The sequence below is a fragment of the Pleurodeles waltl genome, chromosome 9 (assembly GCF_031143425.1).
Source record: "Pleurodeles waltl isolate 20211129_DDA chromosome 9, aPleWal1.hap1.20221129, whole genome shotgun sequence".
Taxonomy (NCBI): domain Eukaryota; kingdom Metazoa; phylum Chordata; class Amphibia; order Caudata; family Salamandridae; genus Pleurodeles; species Pleurodeles waltl.
In genome coordinates, this window is record NC_090448.1 from 28,504,306 (window position 1) to 28,518,625 (window position 14,320).

Sequence of the window (14,320 nt, forward strand, 5' to 3'; positions counted from 1 at the left end):
CATTGGCTGGGCAAACTCCAAAGGTGAAGAATTGGCATGTTTGAAACAATGTCAGTCACTTGGTACGGTTGCATGGTGGCCTTTCCAGTAGTTTAACAAGATGTGAGAAAATAGCTGTGTTAAACTTTAATAATGAATCCCTGTTTTTAAAGAATGTGTTTGTAATTAGGAATTCAGAACTGGATGTTTCATTGAAGTTACAAACTGTTCATCTTTGTCTTTTTGACACTGGCCGAGTGACCAGCCTGGACTTTTGGGGTAGGCATAGTTCTTTCCCTCTAGTAACCACTAAAGAAGACACACCAGAGAAAGGAAATGACTGATGCTGTGGGCAGCCATGGAGATTTCCCTCTCCCCTGACTCTGGTTCTTCACTCGGTCTTTATCTTTACTGTTTGAGGTAAAACAGATTCCACTGTCGCCACTTGTATAGTGAGAAACACAGAGCTCCCCATAGTGCAGTCCTATGACACCCATTCCAGAACTGCCTTAAGTTATGTGGTCAGCATCACTGTGGATCCTTTTCACACAGCCTAATCCCAACCAAGACCCTCTCAATAGTCTATTTGTTTACATCACAGAACAAACCATCTTTTACAAACATTTGGAGAATAAAAGGTGGAATTTTATGAACACACTGTCCTAGTGGCAATATACAGGGGCCTCAACCTTGTGGGGTTTTCCTCTTCAGTTGGGCTCTGAGATCAACTTAATAGAAGCCCCACAATGTAACCCAGTCTATTCCAGAGGACACAAGTCAACCAAGGGACAGTGAGGCTGTGGCCTGTCAGAGACAGGATACTGAATCATCCTAGGGTGATGACTGGCAATGCCCCAGACCAGGCTGGTACTGCCCAGCCCGTGTCTAGGATGTGCCAGGAACCACCCTTGGCGTGTGATACAAATGCTTCAGCACCTAAATACAGACTGCCACCCCTTCCCAGTAAAACTGACATACCAATCGTTGCAGAACTAGTAAATGTTCCTCAAAAAATGCAGAGAATCATCCAGGATACATCAAGCTCAGAAGATGGACTGACAGTCTCTCCAACTCCCTGCCGAGGCTTATTCGGACCTGCCCCTGGAGGTTCCCTCTCATGCTTCTACGACATTAGAGAGCCTGCAACCCTTAGACAGACCTACATTCTCTCACAACTCTTCCTATGAGGAGGAACCATCCCCAACAATTATTCATGAATGAGTGGAGGCCTAATAATGTCTGAGAGGGTGAGATCCCAGTCTAGATGTAATCATGCCTCCTAGTCAAGGACACGGTGGGGCTGTACAGGTTCTCAGGCAGGTAGAAAGATGACGGTACATTTTGGGACTTGGGGGAGGAAAAGCAGGAAGTGTCTAAAGAGGTGTGGCAAAAGAGTGTTCTGAGCATAAGTAGTTCCCGTGGAATGGCACATTTTATCGCTTTAAAAAAAAATCTTCTTGCACAACTGACAAGTTGGATAACTATCACGTTTATGAAAAAGTGAGTGAGCGGGTAACCTTGATGGTGACAATTTGAAAACCCTAGGTGGTTTTGAAATACACGCTGGCAGGATGTAGGTTTGTACATCTGAAGAACTCTAGGGGGGATTAAGAAAGTCATTCAGAATATCAACAAATTAGAACTGTGGACTGTCTGTACCTATGTTTCATGGGGAAAAGGGTTGGTCACAAGTGATTCTGCAGTATTTGTTTATTGTGAAGCAACCATTTTAAATGTTCTTTCCCAGGGTTGCTTTGAAGAAAGGATATTCTCTCAGTGAAACATTTGTAGAAACAGGAAAATTGTACATTTTCAAGGTTTAAATGCATGTTTTCCAAATACATTGGCTAAAGGGTGCCTTGGAAGAGAGCTGGGCAGACAATTCATTAGTTTAAGGGCTTCCCCTGTACCTGGGTCATTGTTTTCTACAGCAAACCGTATGTTTGTGTGTCCATCAGAAAAATTCTGTTCACCCCAGAAACTGCGGATGCAGAGCAGAAAAATGTATGTGCCACAAAAGCTATCCTGCTAGCTATATCAGTTCCTTGCTGGTGTCTGCAGGATGTAGAGCATCCTCAAAAGCATCTTTCTCTGCTGCCACGGGGACCTGAATATGAGAGAACTCATTTGATATGCTCAGGTTACACACATTAAGCTGCTCTTGTGGTCAGTAGAAAGCATAGGTACACAATTAGGACCATAGACAAACCCTAAACAGTGCCTTTGATTGTAGAAGTTGGCACCATATGTCTTTAAACTCAGTCAACGTTTGGGATATCCTGGAAGTCATACCCACTTGTAACGTATTTTTACCATGTAAAAGGGTTTCAGATCCCATCACAGTGCTCCACCCGCCCGGCATATCTAGAATGGACTGGTGGTGAGGTTTGAGTACCAACAAGCCTGGGCTAACGTGCCTGTGGAGCAGATCACTCACTAAAGTGCTTTGTGATTGGTTCCCTACAGGTGCAGATCGATTCATGGATGACATTGCTCGTATGATTGGCTATCGCCCGTTACCCTACATGAAGTGGTGCTGGTCAGTTTTTACTCCCTTGGTCTGTGTGGTAAGTCTCGGTCCTTCTTTCATTGTTCAACCGATAAGGAGTGTCTACGTTCTGCAGTTGTAAACCAAGAGAAGAAGAGCTGTGGCTTTATGCATAATTGTTCTAGGAGGTGATTAAATATAATCAAACACTTGTTGCTGGACGATGAGCCACGTACAACTTGATAAAATGTGTTTTGTTGCTTCGATGTTAATTTCTGGACATTTTAAAGACATTGATCTGCCCAGCTATCTTTTGCAATGTGACTGAGGGGATCTACATTTGTGCCTACAAAATGTCTATCAAAATAGTCAAACCCAAACAATTGAGCTGTCAATTTGCCGCATTTTGCCCAATACAAGGCATTCAATCCAGAGCACATCAATTTGAGGGTCAACTTCGTTTAGTTCATTCGTTATTGTGAAAGCAGCTAAAATGATGCAAAACTGATTTGCTGTATTTCCTTCACTGGGGCTCAGAGTAGCATTAGCCAAAATAAACATGTTGATGGAAGGACATGCTTTAGAAGATGGCCCTTTTTTTATAGGTCTTATGAAGTAGTGGATATGATGTTCTGATATGACACTAAGGTTTGACAATGCCTTCTAAGAAGGTTGTTAGTCTACATAAGGTGAAACTCAACCACAAGGGTTAGAAGAGGCATACTTTTCTATCAAGTCTACACCCCAACACTCCCTTACATGTTCTTCTCACTTCCTCCTCTGGAACCTACAACTTTTTTGTAGCCCAGGGTCTGGTCTGTTGATGTATCTTTGGTATAGTTCTTTTATGAAGATTGGGATTCAATCAAATATCAGATCTTAGAGCTGCAAGAGTCACTAAAAATCAAATTTTCCAGTAGCTCTGCCCCCATTCTTGACTCTCAGACTTGAGGATTATTTGTAGAAAATAATACACATATACTTAAGGAGAGCAGTAGAGTTGTGGCGAGTCGCATGTGTGTACTGGTGTATCCTTAGTTGTTGGACTGGTTTGAGATGTTCCCAGAATTGTCACAAATCACAAGATACAAGGTTGCATATAGCAACTCCTTCATCCTGCTGATGGTTCATGTTTCAATGCTGAATTTTGGGGTATGCTTCCCGAATAGGAGCACATTTACAGACTGTCTCTCAGACCTAGGAGATCTAAACCTTTTAGTGAAATGAATCCATGAACAAACCGGCCAAAGACCTAACACGAACATATGCTCAACCTAGAGTTCATCCCATGAGACAAACATATTTCATTCAGAGGGCTGTGTCAGGGTGGATGACCCTTGGTTATTTAAGAATTTTAGCTCAGATCACTCCTTATACAAATGCCATCTATCCGTTTACAGTACCAGTCTTCTCCATGGTTGTCTAAAATATATAGTTGGACTCCTCACAAAGGAAGTCAGACATCTACAGAAATCTCCGCTCCTACCCATTTCACATGACAAATGCCACCAAGCTGAGAAATGGTGACAGTTTGCTTGACAAAGGTCCTCTTAATTTCAGCATGAAATTTAAGTTCGTACCATTAACAAATGATTCAAGAAATTGTGGAATAAAAACAAAAGGAAGCAATTCTGGATCCTATTATGTGACCCACTGCCTGAAATCTGAACATACAAGAGCAACAAAAATGACACTCAATGGCATTGAAGAGGAACTATTGAAACCTTAAAGGACAACCAAGAGTCAACCCTAATTGCAGTGGAGCTCTAACAATGACATGCAAGGTTCAGCACTCGATGTGCCTATATATCATGTACTTGCCCACCACCATTATGAAGACATAGGACATGGCCATTCAAGTTTATGATGAGGGCACACAGAACTTTCTTGAAAGAGGGAAAGACACTGGAAGCCATACATCTATGCAGTGCTTAATTTGAGCCGGAGGTTTCTGGTGCTTGGCACCAGCACTTTCCTGTCAACACTGGTACTAATGCCACAAGGTGGGCTGTCTGTCTAACTTAGAAATTAACACTATAACGGTCATTTATTAGTTCAATTTACATCAAAAAGTACACATATGTGCTGCCCAAGCCATCGTTTTAGTGTTGAGTGCTGGAATAGTGTGAATCGTCACACTTATAGGGGTGTGATGGTTAGTAATTGAGCTAGTACCGTCATTAGCAGTCTTGGCAGGGGCCATGGGTGGTGCAAGCTGCAGTGGCCTCCCGACGAGGGAGGGCCCTTGCACTTATTTTTTTACAAATGAAGCACTGCATATGTCAGTCTCCTAATTTTGTTTAGAGAAAGAAGTTGGAAGTCGTTTTACTCACATATTGTCAAAACTGAAGGCTTCTCGTTGACAATGTCTCACAAAACCATCTACCGTTTTATTGGTCCTTTTCACAGAGCAATCCTGACAACACCAGCAGGCAAAGCAACAAGCCTGTGGAACAGCATTCAACTCCTTGTTGTTGTTAATTCCTCCCAGGAATAAAGTATCTAAGACGGTACACCTCATCGTCCGAATTTTTTTTACCCAATCACAAGGTGAATCATTGCACACTTAGGCCTTGCAAAGGCAATGCTAAAACCAAACCAAACCACATCACATCACCAGGTCACCAAACTACTCAAGGTCACGGCTGTCCTTCCACAGCTCCCACAGGAAAATGTAAGGACGTTTTCTTGGAGATGGATTGCATCAACCAGGAAGCATGTTGTCACAAGGCCCCAAATACATAGGCAACCTGGTGCACCATTGTAGGGTTAATAGCATTTTAACCAAAAACAGAGAAAAAGTAGAAGAGCAACATAAAGTCAACAATACTGCAGAGGAAGTATCCCGGGAACACAAGGCACAGAGGCAAGCAATAAACTTTTTTGATTTTTTATTAAACAGTAGCTACAAAATTGCTTCTGAAGACTTTAAAAGGAGCTGAAATGCAAGCTAGTGCACCCGGCTATAAAAACCGGGTCATGAAATCTGCTTGTACCGGAAAAAACACTATAAGCTGTCTGTCAGCGCTTCCACTATAAACTCGATGTATGCGTTGGTGCGGTCTTTCGTTGGTAGGATGCCCATGTAGCCCTTTCTTTCAGCGCCTCTTCAACTTCCTGGAGCTCTTCAGTTGCTTGCCAGCGCCATGCACCAGCTAAGAAGTCTCTGTTAAAGACGAGCATTTGCAAAGCCAATAGGTTTTGGCTATGCGAGATCTATTGGCTTTGCCAATGTTTTTTAAACATGTTTCAAGTGGCTGAAAGTAAAGGTAAAATGCTTTGACACAGACAGCGTTGACTGCTTTAGTGTTTTTATTTTTTATTTTTTTTATTTCTTGCAGCTGTGCTGAACTGAATCGGGCGCTGCTGTATAATCTATACTATAATGTCCCTGTAGATCTATAGTCTGGGGCCACAGGCACACTTCTGACTTTTGTATGCAGCCCTATGTTCAAAATGGGCAAGCATTTACTTGCAAATTAATTGACGTGAAAGAAAGCAAGTAACTAGGGTGTCCTGCACAGTTAACTTTTGGACCACCTTTATTTTTAAAGACGTTCTGCAACAAGTGTGTAAAATATGAAAACGTCTCTTAAAAAATTCCCAAAATGTATATCATTCACATGCAGAACTGTTTCACCGTACTAGTAATAGCACATCAGACTAAATTAGTGCAAGTGTTTTGTTTTTTTTCTTCTTCAAGGAATAGTTTTCAAACATGAATTTTGAAATGTTCATGCTTCCACCCACCCTCACAATGCCAATAGTGAACTAAGAGGCATCTCAGTTATGAGACATTTTCATACTGTGTAGGTAGATATGTACTTCAAGATCATATTATATGTAATAATAAAGAACCAGCCTTGGCAAAGCCAATAGGTTTTGCTTACACAAAACCTATTTTTTGTCAATATTTTTTATACATGTTGCACATGACTATAATAAAGATGTGAAGTAACGGAAAGAGCTGCCGACTTGGAGAACGGGTTCGAGTCTCGGCACCGGCTTAACATCCTGTGATCCTGGCCAAATCATATAATCTCCCCAGTGCCATAAAAACTGTCTATGTGCAGTATAGCTGGTGCTCTTACAAAGCGCTGAAATACTTTATAGAACTTATACGTTCTTTTTATGAAAGCTGCCCGTACTGTGAAAAAAGGTGATCCTTACACTTCTAAGGTGTGCCAGTGTCCTAGGTGAGAAGAGGAAGCCTGCAAGGGAGGAAGCCTGCGAGGGGAGAGAGGAAGGGTCCGGAAGCACAGCTGCGGTGGGGGAGTAGGCAGCGCTCGTACTGCGCCCCAGGGAGTGCTGGGATGGCAAATCATTGCGGGATGGCAGATCGTCGCTAGGGAGCAGGGAGAAATCACCCATAGCTAGTTCTGAGTTGGCGGTAGTAGTAAAATATAGCAATAATTGGTGTTCAGTGGGTTTCCTAGAGCTTTTGGCTCTTGTGCCACTGCACCTGCTGCACCATTCAAATCATGGCCTTAGTGCCTGCAAAATAACTGCACTTGTGACTGCTTGTTTAGTGGTAAAATATAGCAATAATAGGTGTTCAGTGGGTTTCCTATAGCTTTTGACCCATGTGCCACTGCACCTGCTGCATCATTCAGATCATGACCCTAATGCCTGCTAGGACAAATGAGTAAATCCTTTATATCCAGTAATATATGTGTTCCGAAAAAGGCACAGTTGCTGACTGAATACATAATTATTGTGTAACTTAACATAAACACAAAAGCCTTCATAAAAAGTGCCTTTAAACTTTTCCAGCTCTCCAGAACAAGCTGCCACAGATGTCCTAAATAAAGCATATGCCTTACATATCAAAGTGAAAACTAAGCATTAATAAATTGTATTACAATGTGGCTGGCACTTTCCTGTGAAGATATCTTATCCTGTGCTTTCCAGTGAATGGACCATAAACAGTATAAATTGTCCAAGATCACCATATGTTAGGCTGAAGCTCAGACTGAAATGCGGTTTTGTACTATGTTCTTAAAAAGGCAGTTTCACAAATTAAATGGACTCACCAAAGACGAGGAATTTTGCAAAAAACATGTTAAATATGAAAAAGTCTGCAAAGATTCCATAAAATGTATTTCATTCACATGCAGACCTGTCGTCTTAGTAGTACTAGTACATCAGACTAAATCAGTACAAGTTATTATTATTTTTTTTGTAAGTTTTCAAACATGATTTTAGAAACTTTCATGCTTCCACCCACCCTGACAATGCCAATAGTGAACGCCATGCCCCACGAATGAAAGACAAATGTTTTGTGCAGCTGGAGAACGACATACCTTCTGGGATGGCTATGTCTAAAATCAGATTTAAGAAAAGGCCACAAGCAGTCTCCATGGAGAACATACGCTGCTTTTCTATAAACGCTCTCACTTTAAAGTCAGCTGAAAGCAAAATAAACACCAGGCTCCCTGGAAGACACTGCTTGACATTTGACCTCGGTCTTTGAATGGCCAGCAAATGTGACGAGATGAGAACAAGATTTACAGGCCTGGTTATTACACAAAAAGAGTTCGTGGAAGAACACTGTAAACATAGCTTTGGCATGGAGAGGTACAAACTTGAGCTGGGTAGCCTACAGCAAATAAAGCCAGAAAATGGAAAGCCAGAAAACGTGAGTTACAAACCACAAAGCCAACGGCAAGCAATGGGCAGAATGCATTCTCAGGCCAACTTTCTGAAACTCCCCAAAATGTCTTTCACATGCCACACAGCCATGGTGTCTTGTAGTCTGCAACCTAATGATACTTTTACAGGCCTCTCCCTCATTCTCCCATGATTTCTCTTTTAATTTTTTTTCATTCTTGCTGTTTTCTTTTTTTTACTTTTTCATTGAACTTAAACATTTCTGAGGTGATCTCAACCAGTTGCTTTTCCGATCTTTCCTTTATACGTGCCACTTATTTTATATTAATCATATGTTTCCCCCTCTCCGTTCCAAAGCGACATACCCCAGCGGATCTGTTTTTGGTTATGATGGTGCTCATTTGCCTTGTCTTACCAGGTTGGGTAGTGCTCCGATGGCAGTCTGGCCATGTTGCAGAGTAGAGATTGCAATCTTTGGGTGTTGGGTTTTTCATTTCTATGTAAAGAAAGGTGGGGTGGGGTGGGGTGGTGTCTGCGTATATGGGTATGCTGTGTGTATAATGTTCATTGCTCGGAGTTGGAATGTATGGCATAGAGCTACAAAGAGCTTTTTACGGTGGCAAGTCTTCTGTGGCAATTGGTCATCTTCTGGTGCCAGTATGAGGAGTTGATTGACATACAGATCTTGGGGTGCTGGAAATTACCTGGAACCTCTGCAGTTATTACAGGAGAATAACTGTTACATTAATTCTTCATTTTCCACTGTTTGCATCTCTTGTCGCCACTGTAGTAATGAAAGCCCTCGTGTTGCAGTTATTATTCTTTAACAACATTGTTATAGGTATAAGCCTAAAGGCCTTCCTTGATCCGACCAGCTCACTTGACTTCTCCCGCTCTCACCACTGGAAGCCTCCCTGTCAGGAAACACTCCATGACCACAATTTCAGATACCCCAGCCCTGAGCAGGGAATACACAGCCACAGATCTAAGCACACCGCCCCCGCACCCCCCACCCCCACACACACACACCTGCACACCCGCACACACCTGCACACCCGCACACACACACCCTTGCACACACACACACACACACACCCTCGCAGACACACACACCCGCACGCACACACACCCGCACATATACTCATATACTCACACACCAAGAAAGCGGAAGAGACACACCTAGACACTCCTGGATGCTTTACACTGCTTTTTGCAAAGAAATGACATGCATCAAAACACACCAACTATCACTAAAGCTTCATAAGTAAAATCAATATTTTATTATCCAATTTTCTAATGTGTTTAAGTTTACATTTTATCACAGTGGAATTGCATATTATATTGACTGCACAAAACCAGTTGCTCTAGTGAAGAAAGAATTGCAATAAATTCATTGTTTATAGGTTTCAGACTGTTTTTCGAGATGTGTACCTAAATTCAAAGGCCAGATAGGAGTGTTCCAAGCTGTTTCACGAGCAACTGCTGGAGTTTTTTCCAGTAGAAGATATTCCTCCTATTTACAGCCGTCGCTATGCCTGCCCCTAGTGTCCTTAGAGTTGGAAGGCTTAGTGTGAGTAATGTGACTCTGTGCATGGACTGTTTACAGATTGAGGTGGCTTACAACTTTAGAAACTGCCAGGGCTTTACTGGATCTTTGATACATACAGATCAAGTGTGTTTACCAAGTATGCAGGCTCTCTCATACAGAGGGTTACAAAGAACTGGCAATTTATCAGGTAGAGGGGATTGCAAAATTGTGTTTTGTTAAGAATGTTTGTCTAGCAAACGTATTGCTGAAAAGTGGTCTTGTGATGCATGCGTGTTTCATGTATAGCAGTGCGAGAAGGACAGAAGGTATTTATAAAAGACTTCAACCCCACAAAGATAGAATTTATTTTCTTTGCTATGAACAAGCAACTTGTCCGAACCTGATTGAGGCATGAACCTTGACAGGTTTGCACCCCGACTTTCACCTAATGTCAGGTCGCTTACAATCACCCTAGACACATATCTCACCCAAAAGAAACATACCCCCCCCCCCCAACCCCCCCCGAAAGAAAGGTGACCTGCTACCAGCTGCTACTTCTAAAGAAAGGTAAACTGTATCTTCGTGAAGGCAACTTCAGAACTCCTTTTCAAGCCCTCCTACTCTTGCAATTGGAAGGTGCCAGTGTGCTGCTCCATGGCCTCCACGACTGTCTCATTAATAACTTGAAGAAATATGACCACATAAACCATACTCTGATGAAACTCCACTGGATCCCCTTGCTGCCCTGCACTATCTTGTAAACCAGGTGCATCATTTATAAAACCATTGCAACCTGCACCCCGCCTAGTTGGCTGACAGACTTACCATTTTTGGTGCCTGTTGGTGTCCTCGCTTTGGGTGTGCAGACAGACTGGAAACAAAGAAGCGTACAAATGAAACAAAAAAAGGCCACAGGCCACCATCATCTATGCCCCAGCATCCATAATGACATCCCTGAATCCATTGGGACTGCTGTAATCCTGCTCCAGTTTAGGTAAAAAAATGAAGACTCGCATCTTTAAAGGATACACTAAATCAAGATACGTTAACAGTCCACTTATTCTCTGAAATTCCAGCTACCTCTTCAGTCATTTGTTGACTGTACAGTGCTCTTCTACCTTTTGGCTTGGTCTGCACTGTACAACTAATACACACACGCAGTATAAGACCCTCTGCAGGCTACTTGAAACAGATAGTCCCCCAAAAATAATTTTAAAATGCAGAGGGTTTTCTGTGTGTGAGGGTGTTATCAAAATCTCATCTGCTCACCAATCACGTCAACAAACAGTTCTGTTGAAAGAGCCTGTTCAGATGGCTTTTATAGATAGATTTGAAAGATTCTGATAGACTTTGTTTTTTTGTTGCTCTCCTAGTTGGTGGAGTATGTACAAATAACAACTGTTCTTTCTGCCAGTAGATTTGAGTGCAAGTTATACAAACTAAGGCTTTTTAGGAAGTGTGAAGTGATTGTTCAGATGTGGTAATGTCTGGAATCGGTGCAGTCCTGATGAGATGGTTGAAAAATGGACAGACGTGAAATGCATGGCCCTTGACATCCTCATCTCCCATTTTAAAGTTATAAGTACCCGAGGAATTCAGGATGCTTCCACAATTGATGGAACAAAACTAGCAGGAACTATTGTGGTTTACAAAATACTGACCATGCCTGAAAATACACACCTTTGGAAACAACTTAATTTGAAAATCTGTCGCTCAAGCAAAACAAGTGGTCTCTGTCACGGTGAAACTCTGTCAGTCGCCTTTAACAAACACTACACCATGTTCAGGAGCCATAGTGCTCAAATACATGGCAGGGGTTAGATTACCAAATAAAACCAAACTCACCCCAAGGCATCACTCAGAATCATGGGTCTCCTTCAGCGAGTTAAACCCTAGCACGATACTTACAGCTCTCTCAGAAAAGAACCACCCTTCTTTGTTGTCCCCTCCACCTTGAATATAGTTAATATCGCCCTGATCCAGTCTTTTCCCCATGTCTAGAACTGGGTACCAAAAAAAGAAAAAAGATGAAACATGATAAACTAAGCCTAGGTTTTAAGCCATGGTTTCTTGGAAATTTACTGGAGGAAATTGTGGCTATCAAATAGCAAGTCTGCATCTTCATATTCACCCTCATTTTGTCCTATAATTCAGGATAAGCCCTAAAGGCAGTATGGAGACCTACCACATGATGGTGTTGACTGAGAACCATGATCTGTATAAGATTAGCCTGTCTTCTGGTGTTGCAGGGCCTCTCAGTGGCCTCAGATGCTGTTGAAAATGAAATACTCTTAACACAAATAAGTACATCGCTTTTTTACCAGTATGCAGCTGGCACCCAGATATCTTTGAGAGCGATTTCTCCTGATGACACCATAAAGCTGAAAGATATCTTACACAAGTTACCAAATAAAAAATAGTATTGCTTTGATCTCACTGAAGCTAAACCAGCAGTATCTATTCACTGATTTTTGTAAGCAAGAGACAACCAGCCGGATATCCAAAAATGGCTAAATGAAGCCTTTAGGAATTCGATCAAAAGATACACCAGTAACAAAGTTCCTAGAATGCCCTTCAGACTGCCATCTAAGTCTACAGGACCATATTTCAAAGTGAACCAAAACCACTGAATACCAACTGCACCCATAAAATCAAGTTGTATGGTTCTCTTTGTTTCTTTGGGAAAAATCTGTGCAGCAGGAGGGGAGATTGCATGCCTCACCCAGGACTAGCAGTTTGTGATGTTTGGACTGCGCCGTTGAACATATATCAGGTTACGACCACCATAGCTGCGATATCTACAGTCCAAACCCTTCTCTTCTCCGACCTATTGGCGTTTAGTGGGAGTCCTGTACGAGTTGTATAAGATTTGTATTTGTATTAATTTAGGACAGACGGTTCAGTCTTCATTAGGGCCGTTTGTGATCCAGTCCATTGGTAATTTCTGCTCTATGGTTATCCTATTCTAGAATGGTTTCTAATCTGTATGTTGGAACTTGATGTAGTGTACATTTCCTCTATGTAGAATGTGGAAATTAAACTAGAGTAATCACTGTAATGTGCAAAGTCTATTGTAGAGAAGTCAATAGTGTTTGCAAGATTGGAGGCTTACATCCATAGACATTTCTAGATTTTGATATATTTGTATGTATGCCTATCAGTCAAAAACAAGAATATGGACTTCATTCTTTAGCTGTCAAAGGGAACAAACCGTTAGACCCTTGTTGTACAGCTCCTATTTTTCTGATCACATGTATTAAAGATTTTTGCGTGAAACCTGTACAGTTAGAAATGTGTCTACCCGGCTTAGGCTTGGCCATGATTATAGCTCTGATGAATTGAGGTATACTCTAATAATTATTTTTGACTATCCAGATGCTTTGTCTATTAGAGAGTTCATAGGTGGCTTGCAGATGTGATACAATACCAGTGGCTGGCCTTCCCACCACCTCCTCTTGTCCATGTAGATGTGGTTTTCATTGCTTGTTCAATTTCCTCTTGTCATCTAGAGGTCTGTCTAATATTTCTCTAATGTTAATATCCAGTTTTGGATTTCTTACTATGTGCATGAATTCTAAAGCTACTGTATGTTCCAACAGACTTTGCACTTAGTAAAGTAACTGATGGAAGAACAAAAACTTAGGTGAAGTGCCCTGGACATTTTTAGCTTACCCGTTGTTTATGTAACACTACAGTCTAAAGGGCTTTGTTTAATTTGAGCTTCTAAAACACAGCACCTTTTCACCCTCTCTCCTAGTGCTATTGCTGAAAAAGGAGTGTAGATAAGTACCTTTATTTTTGTGTTATTTCCCTTTTGGAGAACATTTCTGATGAGGATAAATGCAGGTAACATCTTTATAGGCGGTAAGAGGATCAGCAGAAGTAAAGGCCAATTTCACATTGCCTCCAATGAAAGACTGGTAAAACTGTTAAACTATGTCCTTTGTTGGAGAAAGCTTTAAGTGGAGCGTGCTGTTCTGGCCCTGAATTGTGAAACTGTCACCAGTAATCATTTCTGCAGATTACTTGGTATGATTTGTATATTTCGTAGGAGGTCTTGGCTTCGAGTCTTTGTGGCAAGCAAAATATTTGGATTTGCAGGTGTAGGGTCTAATTTAGGTATTTATATTGTTAGTGCTTTGAGGAATGTTTCTCCATAGCCATCCAAGAGGAATGCCTTACTATTTATTACCCTTTAAAATGTAATATCTACTTGTTATAAAGTGTAAGCAACTATACGTGGACCCCAGAAGGAAGAGCCCATGTAGTTGGAACCAACTGCACAAATTGTAGTAGAATGAGTAAAATACAGTTCTGAAATTTAATAAGGCTGTGCTTGGTACTCATCGTGGGTAACAAGTGAGTTTTCACATTTATCAGTTGGTTAGTGACCAATTGTCTTTCCCAATTTTCTAGTGTTAGTGGCTTACCTCTACATTCCAGGTATGTCAAAGATGCCTTTATTATTCCAAAGAATAGTAGAGTTTATGTTTTGTGGCTCACCGACCTTTGTTCAAGGTCCGAGCTGCAACTAATGATGTATTTCCCATTCAATATGTTTTCCTTAAGATTTTGCATCACAAGACAAGCACAGTTTACACACTTGTCCCCTGTGTCTCCACGCATAGACTGATGACTGAGCTCACTCAAACTGGTAAAGGTATCTCTCAGATCAGCTTTTCATCATTTAGTGGTGGTTTCACAATTATTCTGAC

At 41.5% G+C, this 14,320-nt stretch overlaps 1 protein-coding gene across 5 annotated transcripts in view; it reads left to right on the plus strand.

Moving 5' to 3' along the window:
- Positions 1 to 14,320, plus strand: part of LOC138258882 (sodium- and chloride-dependent creatine transporter 1-like) — a 290,710-nt gene that overhangs the window by 257,989 nt on the left and 18,401 nt on the right. For all 5 annotated transcript variants that reach the window (XR_011198597.1, XR_011198598.1, XR_011198595.1 and 2 more), the window contains exon 12: positions 2,446 to 2,546. Coding sequence is in view for 2 of the 5 variants with exons in the window: in XM_069206192.1 (XP_069062293.1) it covers positions 2,446 to 2,546 (101 nt within the window). In the remaining 3 variants the exon portion in view is untranslated. The remainder of the gene's footprint in view (positions 1 to 2,445; positions 2,547 to 14,320) is intronic.